This window comes from Malania oleifera, chromosome 11, assembly GCF_029873635.1.
Source record: "Malania oleifera isolate guangnan ecotype guangnan chromosome 11, ASM2987363v1, whole genome shotgun sequence".
Taxonomy (NCBI): domain Eukaryota; kingdom Viridiplantae; phylum Streptophyta; class Magnoliopsida; order Santalales; family Ximeniaceae; genus Malania; species Malania oleifera.
This window is the reverse complement of record NC_080427.1, coordinates 19,563,174-19,589,591: the sequence shown is the minus strand read 5'-3', so window position 1 is coordinate 19,589,591 and position 26,418 is coordinate 19,563,174. Positions and strand designations below refer to the sequence as shown.

The window sequence follows — 26,418 nt, the reverse complement described above, 5'->3', positions numbered from 1 at the left end:
ATGCGACGGCGATGGAAAAGGATACGAGCAGCATGGGCAACGGCGCCGGCAAGGATGGTGAGCGACGATGGCGGCAAGGGGTGTTGGCGACGGTGGCGGCGAGGACTGGTTCTGCTTCAAGAGGTGTTGCAGGGTAAGGATAGGGAGGTTGCTTGAGGTGGTGATGCGTGGTGGTTGTGTCGATTTTCTGGTGCGATCCGGAGTTGATAATGACGACGATGACGATGACGATGACGATGGTTGCCAAAGTTGTTTGCAGTTGTGTGGTGTCATGGTCGGATCTGTTGGTTCATCGGGTGAGGTGGTGAAGTTGCCGCAGGGGAGGCTGGGCGAGTGGAGCAGGGGGTTGTGGTAGTGCTGGTGATCGCGGCAACGGAGCAGAGAGCGGCAGCGGCGGCTATTGTTGCTACGAGTTGCCGAGAGGAGTGGGTTGTCGTTGGAGTTGCAGAGGCTTGAACTGACGGCGTTGGTGACGACGAGGCTCAGCTCCTTTAAATCTCGCAGCTTGGTGCTCCGAGATTTGCTCCGCTCCGCCACGTGTCACCTTCCTGCTGGCTATTCGGTTTAAATCTCGCAGCACCAAGCTGCGAGATTTTCTTCCCTCCGTGCCACGCGTCACCTTCCCAGCGGCCCATCAGTTTAAATCTCACAGCATCAAGTTACGAGATTACGTGAGCATTAGTTTGAGAAATTTTTTCCCAATCAGAGTATTATTTGGTATTTTATTTATTTTTAATAATAAAACGAGAAAAAACTCCTGGTAAATGGGAGTGTATAAAAATTACCAAAAAATCAAAAACTGGACCAAAATCACAAGTAGTTTGACTTTTCGGTATTCAGACTCGGTTTCAGTCTTGGAAAATGTAAATTTTTGGTTTCGATTTTAGTTTCCAAAATATAACCGAATCAAAAAACTGAAACAACCAATTTAAATTTAAATTACATATAAATTAATATAATTGCTTAATTAGTATATTAATACATGATTCGTCCATTTAATATTTAGAAATCAAAATGCCTAATAGATTCTTAACAATTCTTATGAAGAGTAATTATTGAACAATTAAGAAAATCGGTCAAAAACCGAAAAAAAAAAACCATAACCAAATCGCAATGTTCAATTTTAATTTTCGATTTGGCCCATAACCGAACTGTAATAAACTAATTACGCCCCTACAATCAATCAAGCAAACGAGGGAAGAGGGCTTTTATAGAAAGTGAGGAACTAGGGGAAGACTCCCATATTTTGATATAGGAAATGGGAATTGAGAAGTTAAAGAGTGGGAGAGAGAGCAAGCGGAAGCCTGAGAAATGCATAGGAGACGTCCCAGATAAAAAATGCAAGGCAAAGTTAGCCCCAACATTGCCCATAAGCGCCATTGCCCAGACCAACCTCCCTACCGTTCCCCTCCCCACTTGTGAAACTGCCTGCTTGCAGGCCTAGCTGGATTACTTGTTGTAAGCCTTATTAAGGGATTTAGTCAAAGTTAACAAAATTTTGATTTTAAATAAAGAATTAAAAACTGGGTTTGGTTTTGGTTAAAAGCCTAGGCGAACCGTTTAACTGCATTAACCATAAATGTGAAAAATCATTCTTGATTAATATATAACAGATGGAACAAAGCAATGACATTGACCAACTCCCAACATGTGAGTTATCGTCCTAGAAATGATATCATCTCCCCATGTAAAAGTGATATTCAGCAAACTATGTTGCCAACAAGAGGACTAGAACCTAAGACTTTTTTGCAATCTGGCTCTTGTATCATGTTAGAATACCATTTTGCCTAAAAGATTAAATTTAGATTGTACGACAATAATGCATATAAAGTCTCAGCAATCCCATCTTAAGGAAAAAAAAAAAAAAAACACAAAACCTTCTTTATGAAGGCAGTCACATTTACACGATTCAAAACCAAAGCTAAGAGAGCTTAACCTGAACCACTCAAGTTGTTTAAAAACAAAGGGCTTGACCTCTGGACAATTGAAAACCTGTCATCATATATATGTATCACTAAAATGTGTCTCCATGCTTTTGTTATTGCTTCCACTATCCATGATTCATCACAAGGGAGTAATCTTGCTGTAAAGAAATTATGCCAAGTAATTTGTATGGCAAAAGCAGCGCAGAGAGCACATTTCCTTCCTAAACCGATAATAGCACAAAAATGCAGAACATAGCTAGCAGGTTCCCCCAGGAGAAACAGACACTGCTTGGGATGAGCACCTGCGGTGTAATATACAATGATCTCCTTCCATTGCGTACTCAATAATCTAAGCAGCTTTAGCCTGTACATAGGGGCTCCAGGATCAATAACATGCAGATCACAATCTGATTGTACTTCAAATGGGTTCTCTTTAAGCCATCCTTCTTGACTAACTTTGCCATTCTCTTCAAAAGAGTTCTCTTCATTTGGCACTCAATGATTTAGATAGCATTAATCTGTACATAGGGGCTCCACGATCCACAACATGTTGCTCCCAATCTGACAGTACTTCAAATGGGTTCTCTTTAAGCCATCCTTCTTGATCAGCTCTGGCATTCTCCTGGTTCGCCAGTAGAGAGAGTTTGCTCTTGCCATAATTCAAAAATTGCTCTTTCATTCTCACAGCAACTGCTTCTATGTCAGATTGCAGAAAGACCTATGTTTCAAGAATGTTAGTAGACAAGGCAAGCCACCTAAAGCTGTTTCCATCATTCCAGAGAAAACAAGGAATGGCTTAACGTGAAATTGATGCAGAACTCTCCATGGTGTGATGTGATGTGTAGTGACATTACTAAAATGGGACTCCAAACCCCATCTGCATTCGGATTCATGTTGTAAATCAAAATGGTAACCTACTTTCGGGATTAACCTCATTCAACTTTTTATTTACATTTGTTATCTAGCTTTCCCACCGCATCTCCGAAAACTTTGTTAAAGTGTTTTGAAACAAATATTATGATGAAGCTCGACTGTTCAAAAGTACAGTACAGAGAAATGAAGTGCCAAAGAAGATTGAATTGGCACATTACCTTTCCATCAAGTGCAAGCAGATCTGCAACTGCCTCAACCAATGATCTTTGTACCATCCTCCATCTGTGTTCTGGTTCGTTGAAATCAGGGTTTGGACACTAATTGGAAAAGAATATTGGTTAAATCAATGAGACAGTCACATGACTATAAGTCTAGCAGGTGGAAAAAATAATGAAACTACAAGAAAGCAATGCAATAAACAATTGGAATCAACTTATAAAAAAAATTGGATTTTAATTGACTTTATAAAAATCAAAATCACTACAATACTGCAAACCATTAATTAAAATGACAGCAACTATGTAAAACATTTGTAGCTCCCACATAAATAAAGAGCCTGTGAATAGCTACAAAATGGGAGTTTGATGAAAAAGAGAATAGGATACTCAAGCAGGAATCAATCGCAATGAGAAAGCAGAATTACTTAGATTGGTAAACATCCTAGACCTCCTATTACAAGACCTAATCCCAAAAAGACTCGAAGAAAAGTATTAGTTCAAGGAAATCTCCTATAAGTAAAACAACTTCCATTGCTAACAAGAAAAGTAAATGTGAAATCAATCAAAACTTAACATGAGAAAAGCAAAATCAATCAAAACTTAACAAGACACTTAACCCTCAATTGTTGTAATTCTGCAAACCAATCATGAAAATGACAGCAACTATGTAAACATATGTAGCACCCACATAAACAAAGAGCTGTGAACAGATACAAAATGGGAGTTTGATGAAAAAGAGAATACGATATACAAATGCCAACCAATCCCGATGAGAAGGCAGAATTAATTGAATTGGTGTTTCTTAGACCTCCTATTATAAGACCCAATCCCAGAAAGACTCAAATAAAAGTATTATTTCAAGGAACCCCCTCTATTGGAACTTCTATTGGCTAACAAGAAAAGTAAATGTGAAATCAATCAGAACTTAACATGGCAAGCAAAATCAATCAAAATTTAACAATAAACTTTCCCCTAACTTCAACACAACCATATTTTAGCTTCTTAAAAGAAGCAGGATGTACCTGCTGCTTTTAGAATAATGAGATTATCAAACTGATTTTAACAAATAAGATTATGAAAATGTTGCAATGAAGAACATTATATAAAAATGAACTGCATTTATAGATTCAACCATGAATATAGCACTTTCTATGTACTATATTCTCTATATTTTTAATAATACAAAGAACTATTAAAATGAAGTTTTGGTAAAGGTGCAACTGTAACAAGTGCAATGTCCATTCCACTTGCACTTCCTACATCATTGACATTTTCTCTCCTCTTATTCTTCATTGAATGGTTGGGATGGACTCCTCTCTTCTTTCTCAACTAAAATAGAAAAGGCTATGTCACATCAAGATGTTGATTGCACTCTGTGCAACCATAATACCTTGTATAGGTAAAACCTACAAACCCAGTTCAGCCACCACTCTAAACACTCCCCTGATAGAGTGTGAGTATCACCCAGTCCTAGCTTGGTATAGCACTGATAAAGGGGGTTTCTAAACAAAGCTTCTATAGACACTTCTTCAAGCCGATTTTAAGACATGAAAAAGTAACCACAATCATCTTCATCACAGCATCCCTCACAAAAGTTACAATTTTCCTTGATATGCTTTGTCCTCCCTTGACATACTATGTAAATACCACATAAATTGTATGGAGAGTATCACAATGATCTGTCATAGGAAACTCAATCGAACAAAAAAGACCAAGCCGCATTATATTACTGACAATGTGAGCCATAGCATAATACTCAGTTTCAGCAGATTTGGAAACCATAGACCATTTCTTACAACACCATGGGTAAAGATAACCACTTATAGAAGTATCATACCTGATAATAGAAATATTTAATAGAACCAATGTTTTAAAAGGCTCAATTGAGGCTTGCCTCAAGGCAAGGCATGCCTAAAACGCCTTGAGGCTTAATCTAAAATAACAAATCCTAAAAAGGCTAACGCTTTACCTGCTTAGTTTTTGTTGAAATGTGGAAAAGAAAACTGAATATTCCACTAACTTATGAAAAAGATTGTGTTCCCTTTAAATAGATGATAATTCTCATCTAATTACTAGGGATATTTACAACCTACTGAAAATAGAATATCCAATTTAAAATGGAAAGCAGTAAAATAGGAAAGATTATCTAAAGAATTGGGTAACATGCTACCCAAATCCCCTAGGATCGTGGAACCAAAAATAGTTAACAAATCAACTGATTTGTTAGCTGTGAATATGTTAAAGATCAGCCTCTAATAAAGGCTGACAGATATCTAATAATTCTACACTCCCCCTCAAGTTGGGCTGTAAATATTGATTAGGCCCAGCTTGGAACTCAGATCAACAAAATTCTTTCTTGGCAGAGCCTTGGTAAGGATATCGGCTGTTTGGAGACATGTAGGCACATACAACATCTTGATTATTCCTTCCTCTATTTTTTATTTTATGAAATGTCGATCAATCTCCACGTTTTTGTTCTATCATGATGCACTGGGCTCTTTGCAATGCTGATAGCTGACTGATTGTCACATAACATCTTCATGGGTTCTTCACTGAAATCTTTAATTCCTTTGGAAGCCTTCTTAGCCATTTTCATTCACATATGCCGTGTGCCATTGCCCTGAATTAAGCTTCTGCACTGCTTATTAACACAATTGATTGCTTCTTACTTCGCCATGTAACTAGGTTTCCCCACACATATGTGCAGTACCCAGAAGTTGACCTTCGATCATGTATTGATCCTGCCCAATCTACATCACTGAATACTTCAATATCTCTTCTTTGATTCTTCTCAAAAATTTATCTGGTGTTAGCTTCAGATATTGTAGGATTCTATAAATTGCCTCCATATGTTCTTCATTGGGATTGTTCATGAATTCACTCACCATACTGACAGAGAAGCCAATACTAGGTTGGGTGTGAGACAAATATATAAGTTTTCCAACTAGTCTTTGAAATCTGCCGTTATCCATTGGTGCACTGTCTTCCTTGGCTCCTAGTTTGGTTGTTGAATCCATAGGAGTATCTACTGGCTTGCATCCGAGCATCCCAGTCTCTTTCAAAAGATCTAGAACATATTTCCTTTGGGAGACAAAGATTCCCTTCCTTGACCGTGCCACTTCCATGCCTAGGAAGTATTTGAGATTCCCAAGGTCCTTGATTTTGAATTCTTTAGCTAGAAGACTTTTGAGACTACTCATTTCCTCCTCATAATCTCCTGTTAGAATGATGTCGTCCACATATACAATGAGAATAGAATTTTTTTCCTTCAGGAGAGTATTTAACAAATAGTGTATGATCTGATTGACATTGACAATAGCCATATCTCCTGACTACCTTTGTGAATCTCTTGAACTAGGCTCTTGGGGATTGCTTGAGCCTATATAAAGATCTTCTAAGTTTGCATACTTTGTTGTGTGTAGCTTGTGTCTCGAATCCAGGAGGAATTTCCATGTAGACTTCTTTAGCTAGGTCTCCATTGAGGAAGACATTCTAGACATCTAGTTGGTGAAGAGGCCAGTCTAAATTTGCTGCCAAGGATAAGAGGACCTGCACTGTATTTAACTTGGCTGCAGGGGCAAATGTCTCTTCGTAGTTGAATCCATATGATTGAGTGAATCCCTTTGCTACCAATAGAGCTTTGAACCGATTAACACTTCCATCTTCATTGTATTTCACAGTGAATATCCATTTGCAACCTATTGGACGTTTTCTAGTTGGTAATTTTGTGATCTCCCACGTTCCATTCTTTTCTAGTGCACTAATTTCTTCCCACACAGCAGACTTCCATTCAGGTGTACCCAGAGCCTCTTGTATGTTATTAGGAACCTGGATTTTGTCGAGGTTGGCAACAAAAGATCTAAAATTCGATGACAGCCCCTAATATGACACAGAAGTGTATATTGGGTGTTTTGTGCATGATCTCACACCTTTTCTCATAGCAATAAAACAATCACTATCATCATTAGTTAATTCATTATGGGAAGTCTCGAGATTAGAGTTACCTGGTGGATTTTCACTTGATCTAGGGCTCGGATCAGACTCTTGGATTTGCTTAAGGGATGCTTGTTGTTCTATCTCCTTTTGGTTCCTTCTCCTCCGTTAATAGGTAATCAACTCATCATTTTTTGTTGGTTGAATAGTGTCCAGATGCTGATGTTTCATAGGAGATTCTAAGAAGGGACGTGAAGGAGAAATTGGGTCAATAGTTGGAATATATTCAGAAATTTGTGATAGGTGAGAAAGGCCAAAATCAGAAAAAGGATGAGATAACTCTTCAATATCCTAAAGCTGGAATTCCTGTGTAATCTCCCCCTGAGTTTCAGATTTGGGGCAATATGGTTGTTGCTTAAAAAAGGTGACATCCATGGAGTGATAATATCTTTTAGTAGCTGGTGAATAACATTTAGAACCCTTTTGGTTTGGAGAGTACTCAATAAAAATGCACTTAAGGGCTCTAGGATCAAGTTTACCCCAGTGTTGACTATGAACATGAACAAATGCTAAGCACCCGAATACTTTGAAGGGAATAGTGGAGATGAGTCGAGTATTGGGAAAGGATTGAAGTAGAGTTTGATAGGGAGTTTGGAATTTGAGAACACAAGAGGGCATCCTATTTATGAGGTAGGCTGCAGTGAGAATGACTTCACCCCAAAAGTGTTTCGGTACATGTGTAGAGAACATGAGGGAGTAGGCAACATCTAGTAGGTGCCAATTTTTTTCTATCGGCAATTCCATTTTGCTGAGGAGTGTCGACATAGGAACTTTGGTGTATTATACCTTGACTCAAGAGATAATGATCAAGAATGGATTTGAAATATTCTTTGGCATTATCAGTTTTCACAATCTGCATTTTTTCTTGGAATTATGTTTGGATCATGGTGTTAAAATTTTTGAAAATCTAGCTTGCCTTTGACTTTTCTTTTATAAGGAATATCCAGGTATGTCTAGTGTGATCAACTATAAAAGATATAAACCAATGAGATCCAGTAATATTCTTGATCTTAGATGGCCCCCACACATCACTATGAATCATTGAAAAGGGTTGGGATGTTTTGTAGGGTCGATTGGGATAAGAGTTGCAAACAATGTTTTGAAAATTGACACATCTCACACTGAAAATCATTTGGATTTTTATTATTGAATAATGAAGGAAAGGGTTTCTCAAGATACAAGAAATTTGGATGTCCTAACCTATAGTGCCACAACATAATTGCACTATCATTATTAAAACGAATGATAGAAAAATAACTTTGACTTCTAGACACTAAACAATCATATTTGTGAGTTGTTCCTTAAGGAGGATCATTAACCTCAAGAAGATAGAGCCCCGAACACACCTTAGCACTGCCAATCATCTTCCCCGAATCCAAGACTTGAAATTCACACATATTTGGGAAAATTTTAGTAACACAATTGAGATCCCGAGTGAGTTTACAAATAGACAGTAAATTGCAATCCAAATTTGGCACTAATAGAACTGAGTTGAGTGTTAGTTTCTCTTAAATTTTAACAGAACCTGTACTAGCCATCTTTGAGAGTGAACCATCTGCTATCCCAACTGTTAAATTTTCATAATAAGGACTATAAGTAGAAAAAAAATTTCCATCTCCACTCATATGGTCCAATGCTCCTAAGTCTATAATCCATTGAACAAGCTTCTCCATTTTAACATTAAGATCACTCAAAAAATTACCTTTGTATGCCAAAGAACCAGTACCAACCACAGTACTAGGGGCTGCTGAAGATTGGCTGAACATTTTCTGCAATAATTCTAATTGCTCCTTGCTGAAGAGATTGGGCTCAGGTAGGGGAGGCAAAACGGGTTTGCGGGCCGGGTCTGGGTGGGTTGTTAACGGGTTGGGTCATAAATTGGTCGATGTTAAACGAGTTACATCCATATAAACCTTGACCCGCCCGTTTAATAAACGGGCGGGTCACAGGTTACCCATTTTAAAAAATTATATATTTTAATTTTAAAATTTATTTTTTAAAGAAAATTACTCTTATTTTATTTATAAAATCTTTAAAAAAATTGCAAAATGCACCAAAAAAAAAAAAAAAACAAATGCAAGTCAGCAGATGGAGATTGCCATTCTAGAGACAGACTGAGGTCAGAGAAAGCTGAGAGAGGGACTGAGGGAGATTGAGTTTTGAGATGAGAGCGAAGCCGAGACTTGAGAGGGAGGGGGAGACTGAGGGTGAGAATAATTCGTGAGATCGTGAGACTGGTGAAAGGGAGACTATGGATGTGAGATCGTGAGAGGGACTAAGGGTGAGGGAGACTAAGAGTGAGAGGGAGGGGGACCAGCGAGAGGAGAGCAGCGGCGACCAATGAGACCCAAGGGCCGAAAGGATTTGTGGACTGCGGCAACAGCGTGCTAGTGCTCAGCTGCCAGAAGAGGAACTAAGGAAAAATCAAAGATTGAAGATGAAATCTTGGCCTGGGGGTGCAGGCGGTGTGCTGCGTGCAGTATGTAGAGCAGCAGGGGGTAGTGGGATGGATGTGTCCATGCAGGTAAGAAATTAGGGTTTTGGTTAAATGTGTATATATATAGATTAATAAATGGGTCGCCCCCCGAGTGACCCGACCCGAACCTGGATTGACCCATTTATAAACGAGCGGGTCACGGGTTGACCCTAAACAGGTTGGCTTTCATAAATCCAAACTATTTTAACTAGGCGGATCACGGGTGACCCATCGGGTCTGGACCTGTTTTGCCACTCCTAGGCTTGGGTGGTGTTGGTTTTCATCTACCGAGACAAAATTTCCCCATCCTTCTCTGTCGTTGGCAAAGCGGGAAGGTTTCCAATCTGCGGGTTTACTGTGGATTTTCCATCAAGTGTCCTTGGTGTGACCAGGACGTCCACAATGGTCACACCATGGCCTCCCTTTCTTCGGTCTACTGTCACTGCCATTGCCTGAGACCATGGCTTCCTAATTGGTGGTGACGTTTGAGACTGAAGCGATGGAGTCGTGTCTCCTGGCAGCCATACCATATTTAGTTATATGGGAAGATTAGGGTACAGAGGATGCTCTGATATCATGTTGAAATGTGGAAAAGAAAACTGAATATTCCACTAACTTATGAAGAAGATTACATTTCCTTTAAATAGATGATAATTCTCATATAATTACTAGGGATATTTACAACCTACTAAAAATAGAAAATCCTATTTAAAATGGAAAGCGGTAAAGTAGGAAAAACTATCTACAAAATTGAGTAACATGCTACCCAAATCCCTTAGGATCATGGAACCAAAAATAGCTAACAAATCAACTGATTTGTTAGTTGTAAATCTCCTAAAGATCAGCCTCCGACAAATATCTAATAATTCTACAGATTTACACATTTGTACCAAGCTCTTAAATTTTGATTTCGACTAAAATTTCAAAGCTCCAAAAGTACGGAAATTTTGATGGAAATTTCCATTTTGATTTCAATTTCAATTTCAATTTGAAGAAAATGATGGAAAGTTTAATTTTTCATATAATTTCAAAATCCCTTGTTATTATCTTTTGTTTCAATAAAAATAAGAAAAATTAAAATAGAAATTCCACTTAGCGTCTAAAATTCCAAGGAAATTTCCTTCTATGGTTAAATTTCAACAAGTTGGACTAAAGTTTTGAGATTTCCATAAATTCCGGATGATTCTTTGAATTTCAACGGAGATTAGCCGCGACTTTGACCTCGATGGTAAGTGGAAAATTTGACAATTTTGTGAAATTTTAAGACCATGATTTGGACAAAAGGCACACTTTTGTGCCTTTCTAGTTGAGGCTTACACATATTACATGTGTGATTCTCAAGTTAGATTTGGCTAGAAAATTTTAGCTCTATGTTCATACAAAAAAGAATGTCATAAGACAAGTCAATTTCTATAACTCTTGAATCTCCAACTTCCCGAAATAATTAAGAGTTGCATCTTAGATCTAGTAAGTAATTTGAACTTTGTAATGTTATTGCTATTTGTTTCCATGATTTACGTAATGGATTCAAGTTCTCAACTTTTGAATGGCAAATAAGTAGTTTGCTAATTATATTTGATTTTTTAAAAAAACATTATATTCATGATTTTCTTAATTTTTTCTTTATTTGTAAAACATATGCAATTTATTTGCATAGTTTATCTAAAAATAAAATTCTCAAAAGGCTTATGCCCTAATGCCTTAAGGCCCATGCCTCACCTCTTAAGGGTGAAAAAGCTTCGCCTTACACCTTCACCTTATAAAACATTAAATAGAACCAGCCCAATCTGCATCCAAGTATCTTATGAATTCAAAATTCTTAGAACACCTGTACATCAAACCTTCTACCAACAGAACTCTTGAGATATTGAAGACTCCTAACTGGATATCTCAGTAAGCCTTCTCGATATTCTATATAAGCAGACTAACAATACCCACAGTAAAGGAAATACAGTGACTATAAAGTATATCAGCTTTCAAACCAACTTCCCAAACTTTTGCTTATATACATAGTATAGTAGCCAACGGCACAAGGAAAAAATGGTACCTGGAGCCTGGGAACAAGGCAAAGGAGTGTGCTCACAAAGATGAGGAAGACATTTATTCAAATGTGTGTAAAATACTCGATGAAATGGATTCTTGATTTGTAAACACATTAGCACATATTTGAATCTTAGAATACCAGAACATAAATTAATACCATGCAGCACAATTTTCAAATAAAACAGCAACAAAAAACAAAAAAGAATATAAAAGTGGAGGATGGAGAGAGCAGCACAGCATACAGAAGAAGAAGAAAAGGAGGAGGAAGACTAACAGCAGCAAAGAAGAAATTTTCTGGGAAAAAAGTAGCAGAATTTTTTAAAAAAAAGAGAGAAAAATTAAATAAATAATAAAAGGGGCTCACAACAGCTCTAACTGAGAGCAGCAGAGCTGCTTTGGCCAATCAAGAAGTAGAAGAAGAAAAGAATGAAAGTTGGCCTTCAATCCATGCTTGAGATTTAGACTTGGGAATCTAGTTGGCCTTCGATTGCAGCTCTGCCTGTCTCGTGAAATGCTGAGAAAGAAGGGAAATTTTTTTTTTTCAAAAGAATGTTGACTCGCTGAGGGTAGAGAGATATTAGCTGCAAGATAAAATAAGACATTATCCTGCATTGCTCACCCTTTTCCTTATAATCACACACAAATCAGATGGCTGAGATAGAAAGAGGGAAACGAAAATGAAAAGTACAAGGTAAACACACATGAGGTGAGCCTTACAGCAACCCTTGAAGGTCACCTCACCTCGACCCCTATGAGGTAAAAGCCTCATTGCCCCAGTGCCCTTGTACGTTGACTACTGTTAGATTACTACTTTATCTAAAAGCTTAAGCTATTAGGTTTAGGGCCAACAATGTGTATCAGGCCTTAACACTCCTCCACGCATGCAGTCTGACAGCACGTGGAGAGACAATAAACAACACCAATTATAAGAATAATATAAATCTTCACAAACATATGGTAATAACACTAAGTAACTGCTAACAACGTTCTTTATGGGATGCAAAAGCGATGGCTCAAAAAATCCCCTCATTCACACGTTGAACTCTTTTATAATAACAAAATAACACTTGAGGAGATCTTAAACTTGAGGCATCCGTATTTGATAGGGGAGGAATGCCCAGATCTTTAAGGGCCAGTTTCTGTCTCTACAACTGTTAAGGAACAGAGTTGCTTTTCCTCCAGCATCCTTATGGGCAAATTCTGCTAATTGTTGCAAAGTAGCGTGATATACAAATTTCCAGCAAAACTGAAAAGTTTTTCTGGGCGTAGGATTGTGTCTTTGCTTTGTTCTTAGTTCTGTAATTTGTTTGCATTTTCTATCCTTCCCTAGAGGATGTTCTGCCCTCCTCCTATGTTCTTCCTCCCTTAATGATTATTTATCAGGGAAAAATTAACAAAACAGAAAAAAACAACAACAGATTAATCAGATACAGAACATGATTACATAGAAAAAATTGCCCTTTGGTCTTAAGGTGCAATTTTAATGGATTGAAGAGCTATCAAAGAGGATACAGCAACAGAAACCCAGGGATAAGTAACACCAGCAATGACATTATCCAGTAGACACATTAACAAAGATTTCATAACCATAGTTGTAAGAAGCTGACACCAAAAAATGATAACAGATATGATGCTTCTGTAGTCTACCACCTGTATCGAAACAAGAACCAACTCTCCTGGGTAACTGGAAACAATTGATCGGAATGTTGACGTTGCATTTGTACCAATGAAATATCTGAAATAGAAAGGTAAACAAATGTAAAGTAAAACAAGAACATTGCTAAGGTCATTAAAGCAGAGAAGTCCTTGAATTGGACATAAAATCATTAATATCAGTCTCCAATTCCAAAAAATGAAGGCAATCATTACTCAACATTAAACATTTTCAGAAGCAAAAATTAAAGAATACTCAGAATGGCATTACAGACTTGATGTACTATAAAAACAGAAGCTCTCAAGCTAAAAAATCTGAAGATTACAGAATACAATTTGAGGTTAAAAGAGTGAATTTGGGACTTCAGTTGCAGTTTCTTGCCTATGATTGAATGTTGGCATGGCTATGAGGGAATAACCACTTTCAGTACTTTATAAAACAGTTACAATCATTATTGATTTAAATCTACAAGGTGATCTGTTGACATTTATAGTGAAACAACATAGATTTTTTTTCTTTGATAGAAAAAGAAATATATTAAGAAAGAGGATAGAGAAAGTTACAAAGCTAGTGGAGAACAAAAGATCCTCAAAACCCATAAAATGAAATTTAAAAAAAATAAAACTAAAAAAATAAAACAAATCCTAATTAAGAAAACCACTCCTTAAACCCTTCCCTTCATAATTGACAGCTTTGAAGCCTTGCTAATTCCTGCTGAACTTTATTAGACTTACTTTTAGCTTCATCCAATCGAGAACTTCATTCCCTCCATGATCAGCCATCCTCAAACCCATTCTAACCCAAAAGATTTTGAACAGAAACATCCTGTTCACTGATCTTCTCCAAAGGAGTAGGTGGTATCCCCTCCATATGCTGGTTGCTCACAGCAACTTTCTCCTCACTAATCTTCACAGGAATGGGTAGTACCCCATCCTTACGCTGATTACTCAAAACCAAATTCTCACCCAGCTCCCCCTCCTAAAAAATTGGAACATCCTCTAAACCTTCAAGCCGAGAAGGGAGCACATATGACTTCCCCCAACACATCTGAAGAATCGGACTCATACTCCAGATTTTTGTTTATCTCATCTAACAATAAACCACTATCACATGCAAAATCACTTTCAAAATCAGTATCCTTTTCTGAGACGTCCTCCCATTTTTCCACCCTTAGAATTTGATTCAAACTCAGTGCAATTTTGAGATCTCTCAACATAAAAATTCCCAGCATCACCTATTTCTAAAAATTTGCCTCCCTGCAAGTGAATTCATAGAATTGTTTACAAACAGATTTTTCTTATCTTTCCACTCCTTCCTTGGTGATCGGTGCTTGTAAACCTTTGTAACCAAATCCAACTTACATTCATTTCCATTCTGTAATTTCCCAGAAATACTTACCTCTTGAACCAAACCATCAGTAAGAATTTCCTCAATCAATTTCCTATTCCACCCAAAAGATTTTCTCCTCAGCATCTTTGGAAAAATTCTCCCTTCTCAAACCAACAACCCCACTGTTAACATTTATCCCTTAAATCTTCTTGGGTTCCTCTACTTCTTAAACAGGCCTAAAAGAAACCCACTGGCCTTCATTATACTGCTGCTCAGGCTCTGGGCTTTAAAAACATTTTAAAATATGGCCCTGGTCATTAGAGTGGCCCATCTTAGAAAAGGAAGGCTGGAAGAGCCATCCTTTTTTTTTTCCAAAAAAAAAAAAAAAACTGCTGATGTCCGTCTCTTTAAAGCAATGGACCTGTTCAAGGGCTTGGTCCATCTTCAGTATTAAAGAGGCTCCTCCTTTCTCAAGTAATTGGCCCAAATCTAAACCAATCAATAAGCTCCCAGGCCTAATCTGCAATGTCTCATAGTCCCCGAGAGAAACCCTAGCCACCTCTACTATCTTTGCAACTCCATCCGAAACTCTAACCACCTTGACAATAGGAGTCGCCATCTTCGAACAAAAACTAATGGCTTCTGGAGCAGAGTCTTTCAATTGCAGCTCAACTCCACAATGAGAGCAGATATGTTCTTTCTCTGCAATGAATTCATTAAAGGCAAATTGGCGCTTTTACATATTTCACCTTCAACATTATTCACCACTGCCACAACCTAAGTCCACAATAGTTTATCTCACTGCGAATCTTCAACCACACCACCAGCCTCCTGATGGAAACCCCTAACCACTTCAGAGAATTCATTTTCAAAACTTCTCAACCCTATATCTTTAGATCCATGGGGAACAAAAACTGAATACCTCTTCCCTTTCCACCCCAATCCTAACTTCAGAAATTTCCCCACCTTTGTTAGACGAGCCGTCTACCAATATTGTACGCTACCCAATTACACCATATAAAATCCTCTTCCCAACCAATTAAGAACAGACAACTCAGGAAACCATTTTGTGGCATCTGAAGGAAACCTCACCCACCTGTTGGCATTTTTTTAATATAGCAAAAAAAGAATATCATGACTAGATTAAGCATGTACAACCAGGAGAATAAGGCATCTCCTTAACAAAGTCTGGAAAAATCCATAAAAAAAGAAACAAAGAAAAAACCAAGAAAACTAAAAAAATCAAATCAATCAGCTCAAACTAACAATCTAACACACAACGCCAATTGCACTGAATATCAGAAAAGCTCACCCCCTTAAATTCCCCTGCCCTGCCCCACACACCAAAGAGAAGCCAAATAATGAATCTTTTCCCAAACCAGAAAATGTGACAACTTCTTCCCTAAAAAGATACGTGCATAACACTCCATCCACTGCCCCCAAAATACAAGAAAGAAAGAACATTTCCAGAGCATGGCCCTTTCCTTTTCTTGCCAAAACCAACAAAAGAAACTGCCAAAAAGGTCCACTGCTCCTGAACTCACCAACATTCGCCCAGATAACCAAATAATTTATTCCATACCATCGAAGCATAATCACAATTTATAAACAGATGCAATGCAGATTATGAACAACTAAAACAAAGAAAACAGATATCTGGAGAGAGAGCCTTCAAAGACCTCCTAACTTGTAGCAAGTTATTGGTATTAAATATTAATTCTATCAAGCACAACCAACCAAACAAAAGGCTTAATTTTAGAGGGGACTTCGACCATCCAAATGGATTTATAAAGACAAAAATGGAAGTTGGATCTAGTCAGAAAATCACAAAAATATTTCCAAGAATAAACCCCCAAATTATCCAAAGACAAAAGACCAACTATCCTCCTCCAAAGAAAAACAACAGTTATTCAACAAGGCTAGTAAATAGGATAGCTACATCAACTCCCTTTCATTCAGCAACCTACAAAAATGAAAATCCCAGGAAGATAGAGGACCAGCTGGATCAACAAAGGAGGAAATGGAAAGATCCTGCTGCGATTCTGATTGTGTCTAAGCATGAACAAATACAGCATCTCCCCCACTTTGTCTAACCTCAGATCGGAGGTCTTTCATTTTATCTGAATCAAACGCTTGCACAAATCTACTGTCCATTTCTAATAATTCCATACCACAATACAATGTGAAGAGAAAAGGTTTCACAAGAGAGTATCCATTCGCAAGAGAGTTGCCTCTCTTTGGGTTTTTAGCACATGTTGTATTAAGGGTAACATTTTATCAGTGAAACAGTATAGATGATCTTGATATTTAGACATTTAGAAAGATGACACTGAATCATGAAGAGAGAATTTCTGATGCTGCCTCAAACCACTGTTCTCCATTATCTAGCAACATATTTTTACCCAAATCATTTTAGTTTTTTAGGGACCCACAAAAACATATAACAGTAGTAAGAAATTAACACCCACGAGGACCAGAACTTAACTACAATCTGCTGAGTATGATTGCTGCAATATTTCTCATCTTTTAAACAAACAAAACTTGAGAAAATGATTTCTATCAAGAACAAAGTACATTTTTGTAACTGAGACACCGTTTTTAGCATTGCCCAATGCTCAACAGAACAAGAATGGGAGTACTTCAAATGTTGCCATTCCTCACCCTTTAATCAATGACAACAGCATTCATTCCCACCAAAAACCAAAGAAGAAAAGCAAGAACTGATAATGGATGTATACAAGTACTAGTCAATACTCACTTAATTTAGGGTGGAAAAAAACAGGTTAAAGTAGAATATCAGTAACATTTTTTGAACAGAATGCACTTAAAAAAAAAAAAATGCCAACTGCACTTTATCAGATCAAATATTAAGAGAATTCTATCTATTCAAGCAAGATAATTCCTTATGAGGTGAGAATCTAAGAAGGAGAGTTTTTTGTGCATTGGTGCTTTGCATGCAATGAGGCTAAATCAAATACTAATCATTTGCTTCACTAAAAAAGACTTAAGGAGATTTGATGCTCGATTTGGCAGTTGTTTGACTTTGCTTGGGTGATGCCCATTACTAGAATAAGATTTCACACTGTCGAAGTGCAGGGAGCAGAAATCAGCGAGCTAAGAAGGTGTGGCCATGTTGAATTTTTCCACATAGCATTTGACATTGTGAATCTGGGGAGGAATAAATAGGAAAGAATTTGAAGAGAAAGGGATCCCAGTATAAAATAAGAAAGATATGTTTTCTCACACACTTCCTTTTGAAGCTCCAGAAATATTTTTTTTTTTTTTTGGGGGGGGGCTTGCTTCTTCACTTGAGCTTTTTTTATCTTGAGTTGTGAGCAGTTGTTTCTTTGCCTGGTCGGTAGCTCTTTCATGCCCTTAAATATACCAACACCTTACTCATCCCCCAAAAAAATAAAAAAATCCAGAGTGAATATATTTTTAGCAATAGTAGAAGACAGAAAACTTACACGTTGTTTATGCCAGACTGATGAACAGAGTCCAGGCAGTGTCTTACAAGCTGCAAATGTCATTCAATTGTCATGAAAAGTTTAAGCTTAAAAGTTAGGATTTGAAGCAAAGAAAGAAGGCCATAAAAGTAGCAAAACCTTTTCATTTATCTCTAATCCAAGAAAATTTAAATCTTTCCTCCTCGTAGCCATTCCCAGAATGAACAATCCATTACCTATTTTACATAACCCAATGTGTTAGAAACACTTGCATGAGTTTTTATTGCTTCTTTCGGCTAAAAAGAAAAGGGAAGTAGCAAACTTCACAGAACCAATCACTAAGTTCTAACATAGAAAACTAACCAAGGAAGACAACTAATATTACTTTCAAAGAATGCCAAACATTTGCATGCAGTACTCTGGAATGCAACTTCATCGTCATCCAGAAGTCAGAACAAAAACAACCTAATCAGAGCTAAACACGTGCAAGTAAATGACAAAGATACATTGTTAGAAGCAAACATGATAAAAATGTGATCACATAAATGTGTTACTGCCTGACAAAGATATGAAGTATCCAATGAAACCAAAAGGAATGACACAAATAAAAATTATAAGTCATCAGTACTAAGTCGGCTAGTTCAAAGAGATCCATTTCATTCAAGCCTGAATCAAGCAGGATCCACAAGAACCGACATATTTTCTTGGCATGTTCTTCGAAAATTGTTTATTTGGCTCTTAAAATATAAATTCATGGCATCTTCAATCGGAAGAATTACATAAAAATTATAATTGTTTTAGCCAATATAATTTTGGGTAAAATTGGGGTTCGTAGTTTGAATGAAACTTGATGAAGTATTTATCAGTCTCCGTATTTATTATTAAATTCTTTTGCCCTTATGAGATGGCACAGATATTTTAAAGTCAAGTGACTTCGTTGCTGAACCAAAGTATTTGTCTGTAAGCTAGTAGCTATCTCCATAAATTTGTTGGTAGTGTTATAACTGTTCAATCAAGACTACAAGAACACATTTTTTTTGGTAGATGATGAAGAGATCTTACCAATTATCACAGAATAAAACCTTATCTACCAATCAATCTAATCAAAATACAAAATGATATAAACTTGAGAAAATTTGCAAAGAAGGAAAAAAAACAGTTGTGCAAATCAATGCGCAGCAGAAAAGCAAATCACACAATGCAGTAACCAATGATGAACAATATGGAAGCACAATCACACAGATTATATAAAAGCAATAAAACAATGACACAAAGGATTATGTGGTTCGACAATGCCTACGTCCACGAGAACAAATGGCTGTGATTTTCACTATCTTGTGTCGAAGAATAATAGTTACAACATACAACATTGTATATATATTAACCTTCTTCAGCCCCCCGAAGGTTTTCCCCACCAAAACCCCAACCTATTCAACCTCCTAATTCAAAATTCGAAAAACAGCACTGAGTAACCAAGCAAAACCGTTGACGGTTTCAAACAAACCGTCAACAGTTTAATCTTGAAACCAAACTATTGATGTAACTTTGCAAAGTCGTCGACTGTTTCTTTTGAAGCTGAACAAAACCGTCTCCGGTTTCTTCTTGCAAACCAACTTCTTTGTTTTTCAACCATGTTTTCTTTGTACATCTGTTTCACTCAATATACGAGTCACATATTACAACAATCTCCACCTTGGCAATTATACACCCCTTAGGAGAAAATTGAAAACATAACCCGCAGCTCCACTTGGGACAATAGGTTGGGACGCCTCTCATCTAGCATCTGGAGACATTGAGCAAGTCCAAGCAATGCTTGAACTTATCCGTAGTAATAGGATTTGTCAATCATCTGCTGCATTCTCAGAAGTGTGAACTTTCTTAAGCACGAGTTTACCAGAAGAAACCAATTCCCAGATCCTATGAAACCTCACATCTATGTGCTTGGTCCTCGCATGATACACCTGGTTCTTCGCCAAATAAATGGCACTCTGACTATCACAACACAGCTGAACTCCACCTTGCTGGATACCCAACTCCTTGACCAATCCTGTAAGCCACAATGCTTCCTTGGCAGCTTCGGCGACTGTCATATACTCCAACTCAGTTGTTGATAGTGCAACTAGCGATTGTACCATGGACCTCCAACAAATAGGTCCTCCCACAATGGTGAACACATACCCTGTTGTAGACCTCCTATCATCCAAGTCCCTTGCATGGTCTGCATCCACATATCCCACAACTAACGGATTACTGTGTTGCCTACCGAACATGATGTCATAGTGTGTAGTACCTCGCAAGTATCTAAAAATCCACTTGACTGCATCCCAATGTTGTCTACCCAGATTTGAAAGAAACTTACTCACCACACTAACAGCTTATACAAGATCCAGTCTTGTACATAGCATAGCATACATTAAACACCCCACTGCACTAGCATATGGGACCTTTGACATGTCACGAATATCATCATCCGTCTTAGGGTACTGGGCGGTAGACAATCAAAAATGATTCGTCAATGGTGTACACATCGGTTTTATATTATCCATGCTAAACCTCTCCAACACCCTCTCAACATAACTACCCTGAGATAACCACAATCTCCCTGCAGCTCTGCCCCTTCGAATCTCCATCCCAAGAATCTTCTTGGCCACACCTAAATTTTTCATGTCAAACTCTTTACTTAACAGAGTTTTCAACTGATTAACCTCAGTCATACTTTTCGCAGCAATTAACATGTCATCCACATAAAGCAACAGAAAAATAAGTGAACTATCATCGAGACTCTTCACATACACGCAGCAATCATACTCACACCTCTTGTAGCCAATCCAGATCATGTAGGAGTCAAAAAGTTTGTACCACTCCCTCGGAGACTGCTTCAACCCGTAAAGTAATTTTTTCAGTTTACAAACCAAGTGCTCATGTCCAAGTTGACTAAACCCTTCTAGTTGTACCATGTAAATCAGCTCCTCCAAATCACCATGGAGAAATGTTGTCTTTACGTCCATCTACTCCAAATGCATATCGAAATGCACCACCAATCCCAACACTACCCTGATAGATATGTGTCTGACCACAGGGAAGAAGATCTCGTCATAATCAACTCCTTTCCAATGTTAGTAACCCTTTGCTACTAACCGAGGCTTGAATTTCTCTCCTTTTTCTGATACCGCTTCTTTCTTCCTATACACCCACTTGCATCCTATCGCCCTCTTTTTTTTTGGAAGCTCCACCAACTCCCACGCCTGGTTCTTATGCAATGATTTCATCTCCTCCATAATAGCACCCATCCATCTACTTTTCTCTTGGCTGTGCACCGCCTTTTGAAAAGTAGTAGGATCCTTGCTAGCAGTAATTAGTGCATAAGACACCAGATCATCAAATCTATACCTCGACGGTAGCCTGATAATGCGTCTGGGTCTGTGTATAGCAATATTATGATCCTTCTGGTTTCCCGAGTTAGAACTCCCTGCATTCTGAACATTGTCATCTCTATCCTGAGTCTCTAACTCCACCTGCACCACATGCTCATTACTGCTGCAGTTTTCTGGCACCTATTCATCTTCTTCTTCCTAGTCAGTATACTTCATCAAAAAACCATGTCTCTACTAATCACCAACTTGTTTGTCATTGGATCCCATAGCTTGAACTCTTTTACACTTTTCTGATACCCTAGAAAAATGCACCGTCTAGACTTTGCATCAAGGTTTGATCTCTTCTCCCTAGAAACGTGCACATAAGTTGGACTTCCAAACACTCTCAAACCAAAGTAGTCTACCACGCTACATGTCCATATCTCCCCTACAACTTTCCCATCTAGTGATGCCCTTGGTGATCAATTCATCAAGAAACATGTCATACTCACTACCTCTACCCAAAAGTTCTTTGCAAGCCATGCATTCAACTTGAGACACCGAGCTCTTTTAACTATAGTTCAGTTCATCCTTTCCGCTACACCATTTTATTGTGGTGTCTTGCCAACTGTGAAATGTCTCCTTATGCCATGCTGCTCGCATAACTCCATGAACTTTGAATTAGTGTACTCAATTCCATTGTCTGACCTGAGACATTTAATCTTCCTCCCGGTCTGATTTTCCACTTGAGCTTTCCACAATTTAAACTTGTCAAACATCTCTGACTTGTGCCGTATGAAGTACATCCAGACCTTCCGTGAGTAATCATCGATAAAACTCACAAAATACATATGTCTACCCTGTGATGGTACCCTCGCCGGCCCCCAAACATCTGAATGAATATAGTCAAGAATCTCCTCCGTCTTGTGTGTGGTTGTTTTGTACTATACCTTATTCTATTTCCCAAGAACACAATACCTACAAAAATTCAGCCTACATGTTTTGACACCCTTCAAAAGATTTCTCTTATGAAGCTCTTTCATCCCACGCTCACCCATATGCCTTAACTGCATATGTAACAAGATAGTATCATCTAACCCAGATTCTGCAGCTCCAGCTCCACCTACAACTGTAGTACCCAATAGTGCATAGATATTCCCTGCTAACTTCTGTCCCTTCATCACCGTTAAGATGTCTTTATACACCTTTGTTACCCCACTTTCATACTTGTAACTAAACCCATTACAATCTAAAGTTCCCATTGAAATCAAATTCTTCCGTAGATCCGATATATGCCTAACATCACATAATGTTCTCACAACACCATCAAACATTTTAATTCTAATGTTTCCCATTCCAACAATTTTTCTTGAAGCATCATTTCCCATCAGAACAAAACTAGAATTTACTGACCTATAGGTGCTAAACCAATCTTTATTTGGTGTCATATGATAGGAGCATGCCAAATTTAGGATCCAAGTATCTGTGAGGCGATCTAAACCCGATGAAACAAAAAGCATATCACCATCACCATTCTCTAAGTCTCCTTCCATTACATTCGCCGATTTTGAATAACCCTCTTGATTTTATGCATTCCCCTTTTTCCTCCCTAGACACTCCGGTTTTATGTGCCCTTTTTCCTGCACTTAAAAAGCTGTATGTCCTTCTTCATGGACTACATCTGAGACTTATTATTACTCGATCCGCTCCGGAACTTGCTTCTCCCGCGTTCCTGGTTACCCTTCACCACAAGCCATTCACCTTATGAAATCTCATCGCTGGCTTTCTTTATTTAATGAAAGCCTAACAGAGCGCTTGTGACCTCCTCCAAATTCAGGGTTTTCCCCACGTCAGAGTTGTAACTTGATTTTCATACGTATGAGACGCAGGTAAGGAATTCAGTAGCATCAATGTCTTGTCTTCCTCCTCGAACGTCATTGATAATCTGATTGAATACATTGATGTGTTGGTTCAAATCCGAACCTTCTGCCATCTTAAGCCAATACAATTTCCGCTTAAAATACAACTTGTTTGTCAAAGACACATATACCGGCTTTCCAGTTTCTGCCAATCAGCCGTCGGAGATTCCTCATCCATGACGTGATACAACATGTCATCAGCAAGACAAAGCTTGATAGTCGCCACAGCCTTTGCTCCCAACTCCTTCCAACTTGTTTCGTCCATGCCTTCTGGGTGACTTCCGTCTAATGCCTTCACCATACCCTACTGCACTAACAGATCCTTAACCCTCCTCTGCCATAGTCCCGAAATTTCCCGATCCATTGAACTTGACATCATTGAACTTTGCAGAAGAAATCCCAAAAGCCATTGTAACCAAATGCTCTGATACCAATTTGTTGTGCAAATCAATGCGCAACGGAAAACCGATTCACACAATGTAGCAACCAATGATGAACAATACATCACATGGATTATATGAAAGAAATAAAACAATGACACAAAGGATTACGTGTGTAGTAACCCGAACCTATAAATAATTTTATAAATATAAACAGCAGAAGTAAATAAAAACCTTGAATATTTTTATATGCCAGAGTACTAATTACTTTATGACAACAATATCTCCAATATTAAGATTAATATCCTCAAAAATTCCAAAACATTAAAAATATAACTAATTTAATATTTATCCTAAATAACTCTTTCTAATCCCACCTACGCTTTCGCTGCGCACTCTGATTTCTAGCATGCTCTTCAATTTTATCTATAATATGAAATAATTATTGGGGCGAGACAACGCTCAGTAAGTATAGGTTACATTATTATCAGTGTGTAGTTAAGATGAGCTTTACAGTGTAAATATTTAATTTAATAATTTAACTCTTAAAAACCACATTTGTAACAGTGAAACACATATATATATATATATAAATACACATACTTTTCCTTCAAATTATCATTTACGCCTATCAAATGGCTCTGATCACATAAATATATAAATATGTATAAAAAACTCATTTTGGCCTATGCATATCATGTTTACCCCCATGACCGAGTTGTGCGGTCCGAAGATTGGACTTAACTGGTTGGCCAGCCAACCAACCAGACTAAATCAAATATCATGTCTATAAGTGCGATTTTCCTATCACATCCTGGTCCGAAAGCAAGTTTGCATTCATACTCATACTTAGGAAAAATCCACTATCCTCCACCAACACTGACACAACATTATGGTTGCACTCATACTCATTTGTAGCTACGGTACCGAGCATCCACCACATTTGAGCTATCAGGATTCTTAAAACATACAATTATAATTTATGCAATAAAACACAGTATCATAATAATGCTGTAAATTATCCCAAAATAAATAAACTTAGAACATTTTAATAAAAAGCTGAAATAATCAAGCCCACTTACCTTTCAATCAACTCTTCTTTGAAACTTTCTATGAAAAATGAATTAAAAACTTTCCTATTTATAAAGAATTGAAAGAGGGGTATTTTTGTAATTTTAGGGATTTCTTAAAGATTAAGAAATAAAATAAATAAATAAATAAATATAAGGATAAAGGTGAGAGAGAAATGGACGGCGAGAGAGAGACGGATGGGGTAAGGGGCGGCTCTCTCAATCTGAAATTGAATTTCAAATTGAGATTGACTCTTCAATCTTATCATCATATATATATATATACATGGTCTTAAATTTCCACGAAATTGTCGAAATTTCCGTTGAAATTTCTTATTTCCGTCACCTTCGAAATCGAAATGGCAGTCAATTTCCGTCTTGCATAATTTCCGTTGAAATCTCAACAAATCATCTGAAATATATCGAAACCTCGAAATTTTAGCGAAATTTGTCAAAATTTTAACTATGCAATGAAATTTTGTAGAAATTCAAACGAGAGATTCAGAGTGAAGTGAAATTTCTCTTTTAATTTATATCATTTATTTTATTGAAACAAAAGGTTATCATAAGTGCTTTTAAAATTATATGAAAAAATAAACTTATAGTAATATTTTATTTAACCATTCATGTCTAAATTATCAATATTTGTATAATAAATAATTTTTAAATGATTTATGAATTTCATTTGCATTAACTGAATATGTTTAATGTACATTATCTTACAAGCATGTTTGATACACATACTATTTTACGACTTTTCCACATCATACAAAACATAGATGTATTTAATTTATAATATATTAGTCCTCAAACTAATATTATTATGTTTGTTGACCATTTCTAAAGTTTCACAAATAATTTCATGCTTTACTACTAGTTTCCGTTATTTTTTCAAATCGAAATCGAAATTGACATCGAAATCTAAATTTCCGTACTTTTGGGGTTTCGAAATTTGAGTTGAAATCGAAATTTAAGACCTTGTATATATAATATTATATTATATATTTAATTAATTAATTAATATTTTTAATTTAATTTAATTTAATTTAATTATTTATTTAATAATTTATTTATCTATTTATTTATTTATTTAATAATTTTAAATTTAAATTTACTTTTATTTAATAATGTTTTTTTTTAAATTTTTTACCCTAAATATGTATATATATTTTTGGGGTCGTTACAACGTGGCTCGGCAATGCCTGCATCCATAGGAGCAAACGGTTGTGATTTTCACTATCTTGTGTCGAAGAATAATAGTTACAACATACAACATTGTACGTATGTTAACCTTCTTCAACCCCCCAGAGGTTTTCCCCCTGAAATCCCAACCTATCCAACTTCCCAATACAAAATTCGAAAAACAGCGCTGGGTAACCAAGCAAAATCGTCGACTATTTCAGACAAATCGTTGACGGTTGAATCTTGAGACCAAACTGTCAATATAACTTTACAAAGTCGTCGACTATTTCTTCTGAACCTGAACAAAACTATTGATGGTTTCAGACAAACCTTCACCGGTTTCTTCCTACAAACCAGCTTCTCTGTTTTTCCACCATGTTTTCTTTGTACATGTGTTCCACTCAATATATGAGCCACATATTACAACAATAACAAACTCGGATTCTAACTTTTAGGTGACAATCAACACTACCAAAAAGCAAAACCACATGTACTTTTTGGCTTTACACCTATCTTTCAGCATACATGCACCTCAATACATCTAAAGTAAGCATGCC

General features: G+C 37.2%; 1 protein-coding gene across 2 annotated transcripts in view; it reads right to left on the bottom strand.

The window, feature by feature from the left end:
• Positions 1–1,781: 1,781 nt before the first annotated feature.
• LOC131168081 (uncharacterized) overlaps positions 1,782–26,418 on the bottom strand; it is a 116,478-nt gene continuing 91,841 nt past the window's right edge. For both annotated transcript variants that reach the window (XM_058127280.1, XM_058127279.1), the window contains 5 exons: positions 18,117–18,193; positions 17,979–18,028; positions 13,179–13,263; positions 3,017–3,115; positions 1,782–2,643 (listed from right to left, as the gene is read on the bottom strand). In XM_058127280.1, coding sequence (XP_057983263.1) covers positions 2,410–2,643; positions 3,017–3,115; positions 13,179–13,263; positions 17,979–18,028; positions 18,117–18,193 — 545 coding nt within the window. In that variant the 3' untranslated portion in view covers positions 1,782–2,409. The remainder of the gene's footprint in view (positions 2,644–3,016; positions 3,116–13,178; positions 13,264–17,978; positions 18,029–18,116; positions 18,194–26,418) is intronic.